The sequence below is a fragment of the Heterodontus francisci genome, chromosome 15 (assembly GCF_036365525.1).
Source record: "Heterodontus francisci isolate sHetFra1 chromosome 15, sHetFra1.hap1, whole genome shotgun sequence".
Lineage (NCBI taxonomy): Eukaryota > Metazoa > Chordata > Chondrichthyes > Heterodontiformes > Heterodontidae > Heterodontus > Heterodontus francisci.
In genome coordinates this window covers 16,103,124-16,122,357 of record NC_090385.1, presented here as the reverse complement: position 1 = coordinate 16,122,357, position 19,234 = coordinate 16,103,124, and the positions used below count along the sequence as shown (strand labels likewise).

At 41.9% G+C, this 19,234-nt stretch overlaps 1 protein-coding gene across 1 annotated transcript in view; it reads left to right on the top strand.

The window, feature by feature from the left end:
* Positions 1-19,234, top strand: part of npas2 (neuronal PAS domain protein 2) — a 192,827-nt gene that overhangs the window by 90,247 nt on the left and 83,346 nt on the right. The window contains exons 2-5 of the mRNA XM_068047915.1: positions 10,348-10,404; positions 11,692-11,840; positions 13,754-13,845; positions 16,935-17,024. Of these exons, the coding sequence (XP_067904016.1) occupies positions 10,373-10,404; positions 11,692-11,840; positions 13,754-13,845; positions 16,935-17,024 (363 nt within the window). The 5' untranslated portion in view covers positions 10,348-10,372. The remainder of the gene's footprint in view (positions 1-10,347; positions 10,405-11,691; positions 11,841-13,753; positions 13,846-16,934; positions 17,025-19,234) is intronic.

Genomic DNA, 19,234 nt, shown 5'->3' with positions numbered 1-19,234 from the left:
TAAATACTTCTTAAAAGTTGTGAGGGTTCCTGCCTCTACCACCCCTTCAGGCAATGTGTTCCAGATTCCAACCACCCTCTGGGTGAAAACATTTTTCCTTAAATCCCCTCTAAACCTCCTGTCCTTGACCTTAAATCTATGCCCCCTGGTTATTGACACCTCTGCCAAGGGAAGAAGTTTTTTCCTATCTACCCTATCTATGCCCCTCATAATTTTGTATACCTCAATCAGGTCCCCCCTCAGCCTTCTCTGCTTAAAGGAAAACAACCCTAGCCTTTTCAGTCTCTCTTCATAACTGAAATGCTGCAGCCCAGGCAACATCCTGGTGAATCTCCTCTGCACCCTCTCCAGTGCACTCACATCCTTCTTATAGTGTGGTGACCAGAACTGTACACCTAACTCCAGCTGTGGCCTAACTAGCATTTTATGCAGCTCCATCTTAACCTACCTGCTGTTATATTCTATGCCTCGGCTAATAAAGGCAAGTATCCTATATGCTTTCCTAACCACCTTATCTACCTGTGCTGCTGCCTTCAGTGATGTATGGACAAGTACACAAGTGCACCTTAATGCCTATGCTTTTATGTTTAACTAGCCACTGCCATTTCTGACACGATATGATCCATGAGTCTCATGTCAAACACAGTAAGTCAGAGTTAGGAGATGATCAGTAATACCAGCAGGGACAGTGACTATCACCATCTTGTAAGCTTCCAGCTGTAAAACCCGTAGATGTCAAGAGTTCCTTCCAGCTCGCTCAATCTTGGCTGTCATTTTGTATCTTGTTAAGGTTTGTAGGCTGGCTAATCAACTCTGCGATGTACTGCCATCTTGAGTTTATCTGTGCATAATTCATAGACCATATGTAAAGATATTGAGAATATGACAAACCCATTTGCAATGGATCAGATGCCTCTGGCCCATAAGTTGGTGGATTTGGTCATTGATGACATGATTGGACCAGTTAATTCCAAACCTGATCCATTAGATTTCTAACAGCATGCTGTCAGAGACTGAGTGAGAATCCTGCAGCATAGTAGAATTGTGAAGTTTTCTACTTCTTCTTCTTCTTCTTTGGCCTCCTTGTCTCGAGAGACAATGGGTAAGTGTCTAGAGGTGGTCAGTGGTTTGTGGAGCAGTGCCTGGAGTGGCTATAAAGGCCAATTCTAGAGTGACATACTCTTCCACAGGTGCTGCAGATAAAATTGGTTGGCGGGGCTGTTACACAGTTGGCTCTCCCCTTGCGCTTCTGCCTTTTTTCCTGCCAACTGCTAAGTCTCTTCGACTTGCCACTCTTTAGCCCCACCTTTATGGCTGTCCGCCAGCTCTGGCGATCACTGGCAGCTGACTCCCATGACTCGTGGTCAATGTTACAGGACCTTATGTCGCGTTTGCAGACTTCTTTAAAGCGGAGACATGGACAGCCAGTGGGTCTGATACCAGTGACGAGCTCGCTGCACCATGTATCCTTGGGGATCCTGCCATCTTTCATGTGGCTCACATGGCCAAGCCATCTCAAGCGCCGCTGGCTCAGTAGGGTGTATATGCTGGGGATGTTGGCCGTCTCGAGGACTTCTGTGTTGGAGATACGGTCCTGCCACTGATACCAAGGATTCTCCAGCGGCAGCGAAGATGGAATGAGTTGAGACGTCGCTCTTGGCTGACATACGTTGTCCAGGCCTTCCTGCTGTAGAGCAAGGTACTGAGGACACAGGCTTGAAACAATTGAAACAATTGAAAGAATTGTGAAGTAAGTACTTTAAAGGATGAACGTCTAAATATTCCTCTAACCTCTGGAAAATTCCCAAGCAAGAACTACATAATACTTAACATCATCAGTCCAAGGTAACTATGTGTTCAATGAGTTGTCCTTCAGTTAGAATTCTGTCTCATATGAAACATCTGGGATGAATTTGATGATGATGTTGAAATGACTGTTCTTAATGCACTTTCTGGTTGTTCCAAAATCAGTTGCTCTAATCAGCAAAGTCAAAATCCTTCAAGACCTTCAAATGTTTATTCTCTGGGTGAAAAGCGCAGGTAAAAGGACAGAGGCCCAAGACACTGGACCTCTGCCCCTTTTATGTTGCTGAGAATTTTCAGTGATTTCCCATTGAAAGGCAGCAGTGTTCTTGCATGTACAATATGCACTCTGTGCCCATACTGGACTGCCTGGGTAATCATGTCAGAATATTCAAATATTGGTATGCATTCTGCATTCTTTCCAGCTAACCTCACCTCCATTTAACATTTTAAAATGTTTATTAATTTGGTCGTTGTGAAGCGCTAACCTGAATGAATCCTCAGCTTCTTTTGCATAATTTGCATTTGCATAAATAATATGTCAATGTTGATCAAAATGTTCTAGCTAGATTAAGGTCGTACTGTACGTATAAATATAAAATAGGTAGCAACAATTTTCAATATATTTTAAGGAGCCATGAGTGACCCTGTGTACTGCAATAAATTTCTGCAGCAATCCAGGTAACAGCCGTAACAAGTGGTCATAATTTATGAGTACAACTGTAACATTTAAGCATTAGTTTGTAGGAGCCTGTGATTCTCATCTCTGCATTCTACTTGTATGGAAGGCCAGAATCATGAGCCAGTAAATTCGGAGATTTCAAGCACAAACAAATCCACAAAGTATCCAGGGGACCCATAGTAAGGAAGGAATTTGGAAAAAAAATTTAAAGAGGGTGGAGGATGGGAGGTCAGCCAAGAAAGCATTAGAGTACTCAATCTGATGGTGACCAAGATGCAGATGAGAGTTTTAGCGATGGCCTCAGGCAGGGACACAGGTGGCTAATGTTAATTTGGAAGAAGGTGTTCTTTGTGATGGAGAGGACATGAGGTTAGATGTTCAGCTCAGAATTGAACACTTGCAACCATTGTGAACTGTCTGGTTAGTGTGAATGAAACTGCTTTTATTATTCAAGTGCACAATAGTGTCAACTTAGTCATCAACAATTGAGAATCACTGTATTGCTTCTGTGACATATTAGTCCACGTGATGGGCTGGATTTTGTGCTACAGGCGGGGCTTCCAGCGCTGGACCGAAAAGGTGGGGGGACGGAGATCCCACCTCCAAGAGCTACCGGCCAATCAGAGGGCTGACAGCTCAGCAATATCGGCAGCGCCACCGGGAGTGGTGGCCACTGCCAGTACTGCAGAAGCCTCGGACCCAGACCCAGCACCAGAATCCCAGAACAGAGGTGGGTGAGGTGGGGTCGCTAGAGCCAGTCTGGAAGGCGCCGGCGAGAGGTGTGGTTGTGCAGTCCAGAGGGAGGGCCTCTGGGGAGGGGGGTAATGTTGTTCCCGGTGGGAGTCCTCTGTGAGCCACAAACTGACCGTGAAGGGGGGACGCCCAATCCAAGCCTGCAGGCAGGGCACCTCGTTTTACAAGGTGGTCGCCAGCCTATTCCACTCCCAGGAAGATTGCTGGGTGACAGGGAGGTGATGGGACCTCTGCTCCGCCTCCCCCCTCCCACCACCTATTGCAATACTCTGTGCACGCCCCCACCCCCGCCTCTGACCCCACCTCAGGGGGCCTCACAAAATCCTGGGCGATGTCTTTATTTGTTGCACATATCAGTTTGAATTGTCTGCCACCATTCTTCCAACAACATTCTGTCATGTGATGGTTGGGCAGCACAGGACACTATACCAACAGTTAAAGCTATACAGGAACGTAGGAAAGGGAGGAGGCTGCTCAATGAGATTATGGTCAATCTGCACCTCACTTCCATTCACCTGCTTTTCATCTACATCCCTTAATACTCTTAACTAACAAAATTCTATCAATCTTAGTCTTGAAAGCTCCTACTGATCCTCAGTATCCACAGCCTATTGGGACAGAAGATTCCAGATTTCCACTATCAAGTTGTGTGTAATTTCACTCCTGGACAGCCTAGCTCTAATGTTAAGTTTGTGCCTCTTTGGCCTGGATTCTCCAACCAGAGGAAATAGTTTCTCCCTATCTACCCTATCAAATCCATATAACTAATCATTTTCAATAAATGGTTGAGTATCCCTGAGCCACACAAGAAGGTTGAGGGGAGATTTAATAGAGGCGCTCAAATTCATGAAGGGTTTTGATAGAGTAAATAAGGAGAAACTGTTTCCAGTGGCAGAAGGCTCAGTAACCAGAGGATACAGATTGACAGTAATTGGCATAGGAACCAGAGGCAAAATACAGAGAGTTTTTTTCAACACAGTGAGATGTTATGACGTGGAATGCACTGTCTGAAAGGCCGGTGGAAGCAGATTCAATCGTAACTTTCAAAAGGGAATTGGATAAATACTTGAAACATTTGCAGGGCTACGGGAGAAGGCAGGGGAGTAAGATTAATTAAACAGCCGACACAGACACGATGGGCCAAATGGTGTCCTTCTGTGCTGCATCATTCTATGTTTCTAAGTTATGCTTAACATAAGCAGAATGAGCAGTTGAATAAGGTACTTACTGTCTTTGTATTGTCGTCGAGAGAAGAGGAGAAAGAGGCTAAACGCAGAAGGAAGCTGAAGAATGAAAGAAAATAAAGAAACATTCAGCATAAAGTAAACAATATACTCACATTTAAAAGTATTTTGTCCCAGAAGATATATTGCGGCAATTTTTGATTAAAGGCTATGGCGGCCAAACCCTCTACAAGTCTTAAACACAAACCAGGCAAGACTTGTAACTGATTATAATAAAAACAGAAAGTGCTGGAAATACTCAGCAGGTCAGGCAGCATCTGTGGAGAGAGAAACAGGGTTAACAAAGGGGGCAGGAACAGGCTGAAATGATAGGTCTCAAGGGCACTCCCATTTGTGGATTTTGGGATGAGGTAGAAGTGGTCTGTTTGGGCTTGGGGGACTATGAGGTTGAAAGCCGTGGAGGAAAGATCTGCAGAGGAGATGAGGTCAGTGACCGTCCTGGAGATAATGACTTGATATTCGGTGGTGGGGTCAAAGTTCAGGCGGAGATAGCAGGAAGTTTCAGAGAGTTGGCAGACACCACTTTACAGCCTTCCAAACTCAACACTGAGTTCAACAATTTCAGACCGTAAACCTCTACCCCTATTTTGTTTCCTATTTCTTTGCTTGCTTCGGTCATACTCTTGTTTTTCTCCTGTTTTTGCTTTCAGATGGCAGATGTTAATCGTTCTGCCATTCACATCTTCTCTGGACACATCTTTTGTTTCTTTCCTTGTCCCATTACCACTCCCTTTGGCCTTGCACCACCAACTCTTTTTGTCATTTAATCTCTCCTGTCTTCCTATCACAAACCTTCCCTCTTGTTTCTTTTCCACTCCCCCATTTCATTTGCTTAAAATCTATTACATTAAGAGTGGCACAGTGGTTAACACCACAGCTCCAGTGACCTGGGTTCAGTTCTGGGTACTGCCTGTGCGGAGTTTGCAAGTTCTCCCTGTGCCTGCGTGGGTTTCCGTTGAGTGCTCTGGTTTCCTCCCACAGCCAAAGACTTGCAGGTTGATAGGTAAATTGGCCATTGTAAATTGTACCTAGTGTAGGTAGGTGGTAGGAGAATTGAGGGAAGGTGGGGATGTGGTAGGGAATATGGGATTAATGTAGGATTAGTATAAATGGGTGGTTGTTGGTCAGCACAGACTCAGTGGGCCAAAGGGCCTGTTTCAGTGCTGTATCACTCTATGACTCTATCTCTGACTTTTCCCAGTTCTGATGAAAGGTCATCAACCTGAAACGTTAACTCTGTTTCTTTCTCCACTGATGCTCCCAGACCTGCTGAGTATTTCCAGCATTTTCTGTTTTTATTGCTTTTGCAGTATTTTGCTCTTGTAACTGATTGGTTAAATGTAAACCTAATAAGAGCATTCTCCAATCAGAAATGCGTCAGTTGTCATGCATATTTTTCCTTTAATTGAGAGTTTCTGAAGTTCCCAAACAGGCCATTAAATTCAGTAAAGCATGATAGTGAAGTATTCCATCTTTGGGGGAGCAGATGTTTATGAAGAGAAACACCTGGGCACAGTAAAGTCACTAACATGGTTAAAGAGTGAAAGGAGGCGCAATTAGTTGTCTAAAGAGTTATAATTGGGGAGGATGGCGAAAGAGAGAGATCACTCATAGCTGGAGCCAGCACTACAGAAGCTGGATGCCCTCTGAGTGGGGCAAAGTGCTACCAGCTGCTTCTGGTGTGGCCTCCACCATGCCCCATGTTGGGAAAGGCACTTGCGTGGGTGTTCTATACATGCACCGGAAACTTCCCAATTGGCCAGATTATGGTGTCAAGCAGCCCTATTGACCGATTTGACACATGATTTACAAACTTCAGCCACGCGAGTGCTTATCACTCACAAAAGAACATGCATTCAGCTGCAAGAGGGGCCCACCATTAGTGTTATTTAAAGAGCCAGGCACCCAATTTGCAGGTGAGCTGATTTAGACGAACTTATAATACTGGAAGAACTGTGAAGTGTTGTTGGAGGTGTTCTGGTAGGATTTCGCAGGGAGTGTTGTTGCATCTTCACAGGAAGGGCAGAGGAGTAGCTTCTGGGCCCCCTGCTGAACGCTCGGGCAGCCGGCAGTGGGGGCCCCACTGAGGCCAACGCTACAATTGTAAATGAGGAGACAGCACCAAATTTATATGCTGCCTGCATCAATGGCAACGGCGTGGGCTGTTCACAACCCGTGACCATCCTGCACCTGTAAACAAGCCAAATCGAATTTTTAGCCCACAATATTTAAGAGAATAAAATCTCCATACTCAAATCTCTCTTCCATCTTTTCCAACGATGGCTATTCCTGTTAAAGGCATAAAATGATTTAATGAATTGCAAAAGACTGGATTTATTCAATTAAGTGTTGCACTGCCTCACCCGTTTTGTCAATCACCAACTCTTTTAACAAGTGCTTTTGACTAGATGTGAAAATAAACTGGTAACCAATTCAGTCATGTTTCAGACTCTTTCACCTCATCAGGTGCTAGGGCTCAAGCACTTTTGACAATTAATGTGATAAGCAGTTTTATTTAGGTGCAAAAACTGCCTCATCAGGTGTTAATGCTCAAGCTTTGTAATGCTTATAAATTACCTGTGCTTAAGCAGAACACAAACACTTTGGTGAACAAACTGGATAATGGAAATGTCAACTCGAAAAAAAGAATGTTCTTTCTCTGGCTAATTAAAGAATTGTAATGAACCGCTCTTTCAGTTATAAAAAGAGAAAAAAGAAAGACTTCTATTTATATAGCGCCTTTCATGACCACCAGATGTCTCAAAGCACTTTACAGCCAATGAAGTATTTTTGGAGAGTAGTCACTGTTGTAATGTAGGAAAAGTAGCAGCCAATTTGCTCGCAGCAAGCTCCCATAACAGCAAAGTGATAATGACCAGATAATCTGTTTTTGTGATGTTGATTGAGGGATCAATATTGGCAGGATACTGGGGTAACTCCCTTGCTCTTTGAAATAGTGCCATTGGATCATTTCTGTCCACTTGAGAGGGCAGATGGGGCCTTGGTTTAATGTCTCTTCTGAAATACAGCACCTCCAACAATGTAGCACTCCTTCAGTACTGCACTGGAATGCCAGCTCTGATTTTTATGCTCAAGGCCTTGAGTGTGGCTTGAACCCACAACCTTCTGACTCAGAACCGCTGTGTGATGATTTTTACAGTTAAATTGCTATCCAGTTTACATGCCATTGAGAAATAAGGAACAGGAGCAGGAGTAGGCCATATTGCTCATTGAGCCTGCTTCGCATTTAGCAAGATCATGGCTGAAATTTTATCTCAACTCCACTTTCCCACCCAATTCCCATAAACCCTGATTTCCTTCTCGTCAAAAATCTATCAGTCTCTGTCTTGAATGCACTCATCGACTGAGCATTCGTAGCCCTCTGGGATAGAGAATTCCAAAGAGTCACAACCTTCTGAGTGAAGACATTTTTCCTCATCTCAGTCCTAAATGGCTGACCCCTTGTCCTGAGACTGTGAGCTCTAGGAGAAACAGCCTCTCAGCATCTACCCTGTAAAGTCCTTTGAGATTTTATACATTTAAATGAGATTACCTCTCATGCTTCTAAACTCCAGAGAATATTGGCACATTCTATTCAATTTCTTCTAATAAAACAGCCTCTCATCGCGAAGATCAATCTACTGAAGTTTTATTGGACCCTTTCTAAGGCAAGTATATCCTTTCTTAGTTAAAGAGAACAAAACTGTATATAATACTCCAGGTGTGGTGTCACCAAAACCCTATATAATTGTAGCAAGACTTCCTTACTAGTATACACCAATCCCCTTGCAATGAAGACTAACATCCCATTTGCAGGTTGCGGTACCTGCATGTAAACTTTTTGTGATTCATGTACAAGGACCCCCAAATCCCTCTGAATGCCAACATTTACTAATCTAAAAGAAAAATACTGTGAGTGCTAGACATCTGAAATGAAAACAAAAAAATTATGGAAATACTAAGCAGGTCAGGTAGCTTCTGTGGAGAGAAAAACAGAGTTAATGTTTCAGGTCAATGACATTTCATCAGGACTGGTAAAGGTTAGAAATGTAATAGGTTTTGAGAAAGTGAAACCAAAGTGATTTACTATTCTGCTTTTCCATTCTACCTACCAGAAGATAATTTTACACTTCCCCACATTAGACTCCATTTGACACCTTCTTGCCCAATCACTTAACCAGCCTATGTTCCTTTGCAGCCTCTTTGGGTCATCCTCACTGTTAACTTTCCCCCCTAGTTTTGTATCATGAGCAAATTTGGACATGCTGTACGTGGTCCCCTTATCTAAATCATTGATATAGATTGTAAATAGATAAGGTCCAAGCACTGATCTTCTGTGGTACTCCACTACTTACACACTGCCATTCCAAAAATGGCCTGTTTACTTGTACTGTCTGGTTTCAGTCTGTTAAACAATCCTCAATCCATGCCAATATATTACCCCCAATCCCATGAGCCATAATATTGTGTAACAACCTCTTGTGTGGCACTTTATCATATGCCTTTAGAAAATCTAAATATACTGAATCCACTGGTTCTCCCTGGTCTAGCCTGCTAGTTACATCCTCAAAAACGCCACTAGATTTGTCAAACACAGTTTCCCTTTCATAAAACCATATTGACTTTGCCTATTCATATTATGATTTTCCAAGTGCCCTGTTATCACATCTTTAATAATAGATTCTAGCATTTTCCCTACTACTGACGTCAGGCTAACTTGCCTGTAGTTCACTGTTTTCTCTCACCTTCCTTTTTTAAACAGGGAGTTACATTTGCTACCTCCCAATCCACAGGGACCATTTTAGAATCTAGAAAATTCAAAATCAATGTATCCGCTATCTCTGTGGCTACCTCTTCTAAAACCTTACAGTGAAGGTGTCTTGAATGCATTCCATGAACTCGTCCTTCAAGCTACTTTTGCCAATTAGGTTTGCCAATCTGTATGAAGATTAAAGCCCTCATGATTATTGCATTACCCTTGTTGCATGCACTCCTAAGGGGCCTATAAACTACACCCACCAGTGTTTTCTGCTCTTTGTTATTCCGTAGCTCCACCTGATTTTCTGGGTTTAGATGCTTTCTCCCTTCTGCCTATATCTCATCCTTTATTACCAGGGCTACCCCAACTTTTCCATTTGCTTATCCTTTCTAAAAGTCAAGTACCCTGGAATATTTAGTACCCAACCTTGGTCCCAATAATGGCTACTGAATCAAACCCATTTATCTCTTGTTGTGCCATTAATTTATATATCTTATTACGAATATTTCATGCATTCAGATATAGCACCTTCAATTTTCACTTTTTCTATGTTTCCCTTATGTGGCATTGTTGCTAATGCCCTAATGACCATAATTAGACTCTCTGTCACTTCCTGATACAATCTGCTTGATTTTATTGAAATCATTTCTCTGCTCTTCAGCCTTGACTTTTCTTTTCAGTCTTATAAATTTACCCTTATTTGAAGCCTTATCTGAGCTTCTTGATGCAACAAACAGATAAAAGAATAGAATGGTTATTATCCATTTAACAGTTATGTGCTGTATATTGTTACACCCCCATGAAGGTTTCACCATTAGTCTCCATTTTGTTTTTCCATTGCTAGTATCCAATAGCATTGCTTATCAAAGGTAAATAATGGTTAATGAATGGTACGCATTTTTTTCTCTAGCTAATCCACACCTGTGATTAAGGTCATCGTGTCCTTTTTCCTCTCATTGTCTGTTCTGACATATATCTTTGCTACAAAACTCTGGGTGCTGCTGCAGGTCATCAGTGGCTGAGTCAGTTATAGCCTTGGTGCTATGCCCAGTTTATTGATGGTCATGTAATTTTTATTTAGTTTTGTTTCTGTTCATGTTTTATAGCGACAACGGCTGTGGAAGTGAGCTGATGGATGACGATGAGAAGGACAGGGCAAAGAGGTGAGAGGCTTGAAAATATTCTTGGACTAGCAATGCCCATTTGGCTAATTTTGAGAAAGCCACACTAACTACATGGATTGTTAAGTGTCGTCTGTAGAGTTTAAATTGTAACTTGACCACCTCACATGGGTTGTTGGACAAAGGATGTGTGTAAATGTTGACTAGAATGTCACAGGTTTGATCCTTTGTCTGTACTGTGTTTGTTCATCTTTTTTGGAGTGGAAATTTCTATAAGGATGCAAGATTCCAATAATCTGTCAGATCTGCAGATGTTCAGGTACCCTGTGAGAAGTTCTTGTGAAAAATATATTGGCTCACCATCTGCTATTGGTAGAAAATCTAGTCAAGGATACAACCAAATGCTTTCAATGAAAAGGCAATTGTTTCACTGGGGAACAAAACCTTATGTAAACCTCCACTATATTGAGATTAGGCTATTATACGAAAATGTGGCTTCTTGTGTTTTGAGCTGACAGGTAGGAACTATCCAGAGATGTTAGCCCACATTCCAAAGACCATGGCAGGGGAGGCCTAAACTCTCCCTGTGAGGCCTGAAGGAAAGCTCCTGCTCCTCTGGGCCTCACAAAGAAAAATAAAGAAAAAAGCTAAAAAGCTTACCTTTCAGGGCCTCTTCATATGCTGAATGCCTACTGACCGACATCAGCCTGGCGGGAAAGCCACAGCAGCTCCCTTGCTCAGGCCTGACTTAAAATTTCAGTCAAGACCCAATGACATCATCCAGCCTTAATCTGCATATTTACTGAAAGACCGAGGTGCCTTTGCCACCCGCTCAGAAGAGCAGGTCAAAATCAGAAACGTGTGATAAATCGTTGAGTAAGTCATCGAGGGCATCTTAACTTCCCAGCCTGGTTCTTGCTGGGAATGACAATGTTAATATCTCCACCACTTAACCACCCCCACCCCCCCAACTCCCACCCCCCTCCATTGTTATTTTCTGTGACTGGAGATCTTTGCTGTTCTCTCCAGGCAAAGAACAAAGGGGGCATTTCAGAACAAATCCAATGAATAATTGAGGAATAGTGTGGCTGTGTCATTAATGTGGGGCTGAGTCAAGGATCAACCAATGTCAAAACACTACAATTAATGCCCAGTCTTGGTGTAATCCAGGCGCGTATCCATTGTCTCTCGAGATAAGGAGGCCCAAAAGAAAGAAAGAAAAGAAAGAATATTTCCACATATCCAACACACCAATCACACATATCATTCTTGCTTGTTTGAATTTATAATTTTTACCTAATGGCCTAAAAGAGTTCCTTCTCATAAAAGGGCTTCACGCAACAAATCTGAGAAGAAACGAAGGGACCAGTTCAATGTACTCATCAAAGAACTTAGTACCATGCTGCAAGGCTCCACACACAAAATGGACAAGTCTACTGTGCTGCAGAGGACAATTGATTTCTTACAGAAACAAAAAGGTAAGAACATAGAAAATCTAATGCTGGAGATACTGGTGTTCAACCCATTGTAATCCAAGAGCCAGTGTTCAGACTCCAAGGGCACCTTACTGACTCATTGTAAACTTGCCTGTTAGAACCAGTTCTCTGCTTGTTGAATTCTTAGAGATCTCATAATAGGCTGGAGGACAAAGAGGCATTTTGGTGACTCAGCTTTTACAGTGCCGTGGCTCTACCATCTTATTAAACCAGCCATCCTGAAATTGTTGAGAGTTTAAAACATTCAATAAAAAAAACTAGGTAATTATCTTTTCCCTTTCAGAAGATCTGCAGCATCTTTTGAACCCTTCACACTAACCCTGACCTGCATGCACATCAACATGACAACCTGCTTTGCTCCATCACCTAACCTGGGCACTAAATCTTGCTTTCCACAAAACCAAGTTTATGAGTATAGTGTTACAATCCTGTTAGGGATTGTTAACTTTTAAAACAGAAAGTCAAATTCCCCGTTATTACTGAAAGAATTATGCCACAAGATTTCACATTTTAAACAAAAACTTTACTGTACAAGAGTTAAACAAAGCAAACAATACTAACTTAACCCTGCAACTTGAGAGATTTATATTTTAAACTTCAAATCTTAGGGAACACTTCCATTTAACTTTTACTTTCATCCCAGGAGTTTCCTATACTGCACAGGATCTTGGTGTTTTTTTCACTTCTGCTAAGGACCAATCCAAAGTGTACCACAGTTCTTAGGAATTCACTTTGATTTCCTTAATTTTTCAACTGTCTTCTGAGGTAGGGATCATCTCCTGAATCTGTACTTCCCAGCTTGAGCATGGACCTGCCTCAAAACAGAAACACCCATGGTTCCTGATGGCCTCTTTGCTCCTGAGTCCAACTGACTTCCAAAAGCCAACAGCTTTCCAAGAGCTAATTTGTTTTTCCAAAAACCAACTGACTGACTGTCTGCAAGCACACAGATCAAAAACCCAAAAGGCACCGCCTGCATCATCTATAGGTTATATGTGGTAGACGTGGGATGTCTGAGATAGCAATTTAAACTAATTATTTCTAACTCCAAATCTTCTTTTTGATCTGGGAAATCATATGAATAATTTGTCAGAGGTAGCTGCAGACACATTGTCTCCATCAACAAGTTAAGAGGGGTTCCCATTGCGTAGGGTCTTTACACTTCACAATATGGCCTAACTAAATAAACATGGGCCACCCTTTGGGTTGTAACCATCCTAGGCTTGGTTTCCAGCTTTTCAATGCAGGTGTTTTAAATTGTCTTGCTTTAAAAAAATCAATTCCCAAATTAAAAGTTACTTCTAGAAAATTAATACAAGCCAGAAACCAAGTGATCGTAACAATATTCAAAACTGAGGTCAGTGGATTCTTGGGCATTGAGGAATCAAGGGACATGGGGATCGGGCAGGAAACTGAAGTTGATGTGGAAGATCTGCTATGATCGTATTGAATGGTGGAGTAGGCTCGAGAGGCTGTGTGGTCTACTCCTGCTCTTACTTCTTATGTTCATGCATAAAACAATGGGAATTCCAAATCAGGCTGTTTGGCCTAACCAGTCTGCGTTCACGTTTATCCTCCACACAAGCAGTATTGCTAATCCCATGCGTCTACCCCATTCCCATATCCCTTTATTTTCAGTATTCTTCAACCGCCTATCTAACTTATACTTAAAAGCTGAGTTTATGCCATTCAGTCATAAACCAGAGGCACCCTTCATAAGCCAGAACTTCCAGCTGGATTTATGCATACCGAGCTGAGATGCTTAAGGTTAGCCTAATTTGATAATTGACGACAGGTTGGTTATATAGTTAACTTGCAAAATATAGTTCAAACCAGCTGTCGGATCTGTTATACTCAATAGACAGACTGCGTTTCAAACATATTTTCCCTTTCAGAACTCTCAGCCCAGACAGAGGCTTGTGAAATCAGGCAGGATTGGAAGCCTTCCTTTCTTAGTAATGAAGAGTTCACACAGTTGATGTTGGAGGTAAATAAAATCTCTTCAGTACAACTCATGCTAATTCAGCAATCTCCATTGCAAAGGTCAAATGCTTCATGGCGCTGGATATTGGAAAGCAGCATTGATATACAGGATGGATTGAGAAGGTTTTTTAAAAATTCATTCACGGGAGGATGTGGGCATCACTGGTAAGACCTGCATTTATTATCCTTCCTTAACTGCTCTGGAGTAGGTGGTGATTACAACTGAGACCATTTCAGAAAGCAGTTAAGAGCCAACCACGTTGCTGGGTAAAGACAGGAGATTTCCTTCCCTAAAGGGCATTAATGAACCAGATGGCTTTTACAATAACCCAGTACTTTCATGATCACCATTACTGATACTAGGGGCTGGATGTTCAGTCCCAGGTTGGGAACCCGACACCCAGATTACTTCTGGGTTCTGAGCCCATGCCATGTCAGCGTCACTGATACAATGCTATTTTGATATGCAAAGGCCTAGTTCGTCTGGAGGCAAGTTGGGTGCCCAACTAGTGGTGTTGGGCGCTGCCTGGAGGCAAAAATTGGCTCCCGACGGCGATTCTCAAAGGCAGATGACAGCCATGACTGGGATTGCCATTGCTGAGCAGATTGGAGCAGGCAGGAGAGTAGAGAGCCATCAGCCTCATGGACCAAAGAAGCTTCCAAACACTCACTCATCAGGTAATTAATCCACTCTTCTCAAGTGATGGAAACTTTTTGTCACTGCATTAGCACCTCAGTTTGATTTTCCCTTTTCTTTCAAGACTTTATACTAGCAGCAGTGATGAATAATGGCTCCCCGCTGTGCACTAATGTGTCCCAGACTGTTCGCCCCTCCCATTCTTACCTTTGAAGTTTTTATTCTGTCTCTTTCCAGCCCCTTAACAAGCTCAACAGCCAGTTATTTGGAGGCATGCAGGTTGCTGGCTCCGCACCTTTTAAAATTGTAGGATGTCATGGAGGCCTGACACCTCATCCAAAAGCCATTTCAAAAGCACACCTGCACCTATGGACCCAGCTTTAGCTTTTTGTTCAGTTAATTGAATTTAGCCCTGTTGCCATAGTGGGAATTGAACTCTTCATCTCTGGATTACTCGTCCAGTAACATAATCACTATGCTACCATAGCCCCATGTATGTTAATGAATGGAATGCTTTCATCTAAGCTATGTCTTAACACAGGGAGCTAAGTGGAAAAATGTTTGGTCATCCAGCGGGGTCCTTCTTTACCTGAATAAACCTGACTTAGTAAAAAGCAGCAGTCACCATTAACAGCTCTGTGGGAGTGCCTTCACCACATGGACTGCAGCGGCTCAAGGAGAAGGCCCACCACCACCTTTTCAAAGCCATTGAGGGATGGACAATAAATGGCAATGATGCCCACATCCTGAGAATTTTTTTTAAAATATATTAAACTGTTTGCAACAGAGTACACACAAAAAGCTTACACATTCCTATGGTTTTTAGATGATTCTGCGTTAAACAGTAGGTTCCTGTAATGATAAATCTATATTGAATGCTTCCGTGTATGTTTTATCCAGTGATAGAATGAAATTTTCATTTATATTGTGCCTTATTACATTCTCATCACGTTTCAAAGTGCTTCTCTATTCACAATTTAATTTTGAAGTGCAGTCATACTCATTAAAGTTGAGAAAAATGTTTAGGTTTTGGCTCTGCAAGTTAATCATGGGGAAATTAGTAAAGTTTTGGTATTATGCAGATCTGTTAAATGTTGAGCATCAGCCCTAGAAAATTGAACATTTTCCTCTGTGGACCAAACCAAACAGTTAAGGTGACATTAAAGTTTCAGCTGCAAAGGTCCTCTTACCATTAAATTACTTCAGTTGGGAGCATTAAGTAAGGATAAGTGTGAAATAAATAATAGAACATAATGCGGTTTTCCTTTGAATCCTTGGTTTGGAACGACTGCTTCTACACTTTGCTGCCTCCAGAATTCCGGCATTGCCACACACAAAATAAATACAACTGCCTCAGCAATTTTAGTAACATTAATATGGTTAGGAATTACATAAACAAAAACATTGATTTGAATGTTGTTAAATGTGATCAATTTTATTGTACATGTGCACAGATGCACAGATCAGTTACATTTTTCTTCATGCTGTAAGTAGCTGTGGCTGCCAACAGTATCTGCTCAGGTACAGTGAGAACTGATCACACCGAGTTATACTTCCAGCAATGCACAGTTCCACACTTAGGCAAAGTGGAGCTCTGTGTATACACACTGAAACACGTTCATATTTACACACATGCACACTTACACACATGCACATCTAAACACGTACACACTTAAATACGAGTGCATTTAAGCACAGCATGGGTCCAAGATGATACACCTGTTAATATGTTGAAGATTGGAACCAAGTCACAACTCATTGGTAACCTTGATCATTTAGTATCTGAACTGGGCAAGTCCATAGTATTTTGGGGTACTGTTGGTGATTGACCAGAACCTGGTTCATTAATGGAACCTGTAGGGGAAGACCTGTCACTGAGGGTTGGGATTCTTCTACCACTCGCCTCCAGATAACCATGTGTGCCAACACCCGAACGGGTAAGCTATTCCTAGCTGGACAAACAGCAGGAAGCTTACAAGTGTTCTGGTGAACTACATGGTTTTAGCTGGTTAAGCTGCAGCAACATCCCTGCATGCACTTTAGACTCCCAAACCTTTGGCTCTGCCAAACTGCGCCTAATCTCACTGGACTTTGATAAGCAGGATTGTTGCTATAGAATGAGAAAATGTGTGTCCCATATGGGAAATAGATGTTCTGTATATGTATATCTTTCAGTAGCTTGGTTTGGAGATTCTGAAAATTGATGATAAGCTTCTATGTATGTCATACACTCGGTTGACCAAATATAAGTTATCACATCAGCACAGAAACCAAAGTTAACTGGCCTGTTTCTTTTTGTTGTGATGTTCATCCATCCAGACTTTACTGGTGTTTGTAGCTTAGTGTTGTCACATTCGCCTCACTTGCCAAGGGTTCCTTGTTCAAAAGCAGATAGAAATATATATTTCACTTGAGTGGAGTATTGATGGCTGTGTTTTCTTTTTCTTTTCTTTTAGGCTTTAGATGGGTTTCTCATAGCACTTAGTGCTGATGGAAACATTATTTATATCTCCGACAGTGTTTCTTCATTGCTTGGGCATTTACCGGTAAGTATACTGCAGAATTATTCGATGACATTTTCTCCCTTTGCGCTTGCAATTTTGCATGGATTGGACAAGTGAGAACCTACAGGGTCACACGAGACAAATGAGAAAGCAGATTGATTTCGACCTGCTGCTTTCTACTGTAAATGTGGTGTTATATTGCTTTATTCTGTAAATGTAGATAGGAACCACTGAGCAGCTACAGGCAAGGTGGAGGTTATTCCCGCATTGAGAATTTTCTGTTGTGCACCCCAGATTGAAAGTCAAAGCAGATCACTTACAGTTTTCTTAATTGTGACCTGTAACCATTCCATCGAACATTTCTACCTTGCGTTCTTACTCAAAAATCTCTCAGCTTTGAAAAATATTGTGTATTTTTGGTTGTCTCTCCACAATTACTGCTGCAGGCTTGAGCAAAGATCATAAATCTGAGCAAAGATCATAAATCGCCTGGAAATTCCACCTACAGTGTACAATATACTTTATTAGTCACTATTTGTAAATATTAGTGCAGCGTTATTAGTATTGGACTGAAATAAATTAAGGCCTTCCATATCTTTTCTGCTAAGTTAAGTTTGATAAGAAATTCATGATGTAGTAATTCTATGATCTTAAATGCTGTGGTAAATTGCTGATGTATAAACACTGGTTTAACCCTCAGTTTCATTCCATTTGAGATGTAGCTACACCAAACAAATGGACATCTAATTTGCAGATTAGAAGTTACAAAAGATTAATCTAACCTTTCTTATCACTTCACATCCTAACAAGTACAACTCAGAATGAAAGGGAAGCTGAGGCCTGTAGTCAATGTAAGGGCCTTTCAGTGTACATGAATAGGAAATTGCTAATTTACTAACCAAACCTATAATCCTGACGAGTTAAAAGGAGACTGGTGATATCACTTACCTATCACTCAGCTGTCTCAAACAATCTGATCTTGGCTGTACAATGCTATGACAACTAGATAAAGGCATCAATACTGCCAGTGAATAAATTGGTCATGGGGTGGCAACGAGGCATTAAAATTGTCTTCGGTCTCTGCAATCAGTAATGAGGAAAGGGAGGTAGAGAATAAAAATTTTGCAGCTTTCTGCTGATGATTTGGAGGTACAGATGGTGGGTGAGCACATGACCATAGCTCTACAGTTGACTAAGCTGAGACACTGACTGTACAGACTCTTAGATAGTGAGTGGGTATTCAAGCTGGATGCCGAAGGCTTTCTACTACTTGTCAAACAGCATCCCAGCAGATCGTCAAGAAAACAGAGAGCCACCATAAGGTGTCGGTCAGGTTATTAATAAAATGCTCACGGCTCATCAATAACATAGAGTAATGGTTGATGAGTTGGGAATCCCTGAGCGCTGAAGAAGACAGCTTTCCAGATGGGAATGAGCCTGAAGGATGAGGCAGGCAGGACGCACAATTCCAGCAATTGTATTCATTCCCAAGTCAATAAAAAGAATAATGATGCAGATAGTGGACTTTATCGCATTCACTGCTCCATAGACCACTGCATGGTCTACTCAAGTGGACTCAGTAAAAGAATAATAACCTGAACAACAGCTAAAAACCTACTAATATAGTTGCTAGAGTGTCGATTGTGTAATCTAACACCTCAATGTGTGCCCTGAAAACAGATGGAAGAGAGCAAGCAAGGAACCTACATTCAAATGAGCCAAAATCAGGTTGCAAAAGTAGTGAAAACCAGGGAGTCAACATTTACCTCCCTCATATTCACTTCCAATCATTAAATAGAGCATCTAGAAGGCTTTGTTTGTAGGGTTGAATGAAGTAGCGTGGGAAGAGACTCATGTGGACCATAAACACCAGCATAGTCCAGTTGGTCTGTTTCTGTGCTATATTTTCTATGTAATTTGGCCAGATTTAGAACATAGAACATAGAACAGTACAGCACAGTACAGGCCCTTCGGCCCACGATGTTGTGCCGAACCTTTAACCTACTCTAAGATCAAACTACCTACATACCCTTCATTCGACTATCATCCATGTACCTATCCAAGAGTCGCTTAAATGTCCCTAATGTATCTGCTTCTACTACCACCGCTGGCAGTGCATTCCACGCACCCACCACTCTCTGTGTAAAGAACCTACCTCTGACATTTCCCCGAAACCTTCCTCCAATCACCTTAAAATTATGCCCCCTGGTGATAGTCCTTTCCGCCCTGGGAAAAAGTCTCTGGCTATCCAC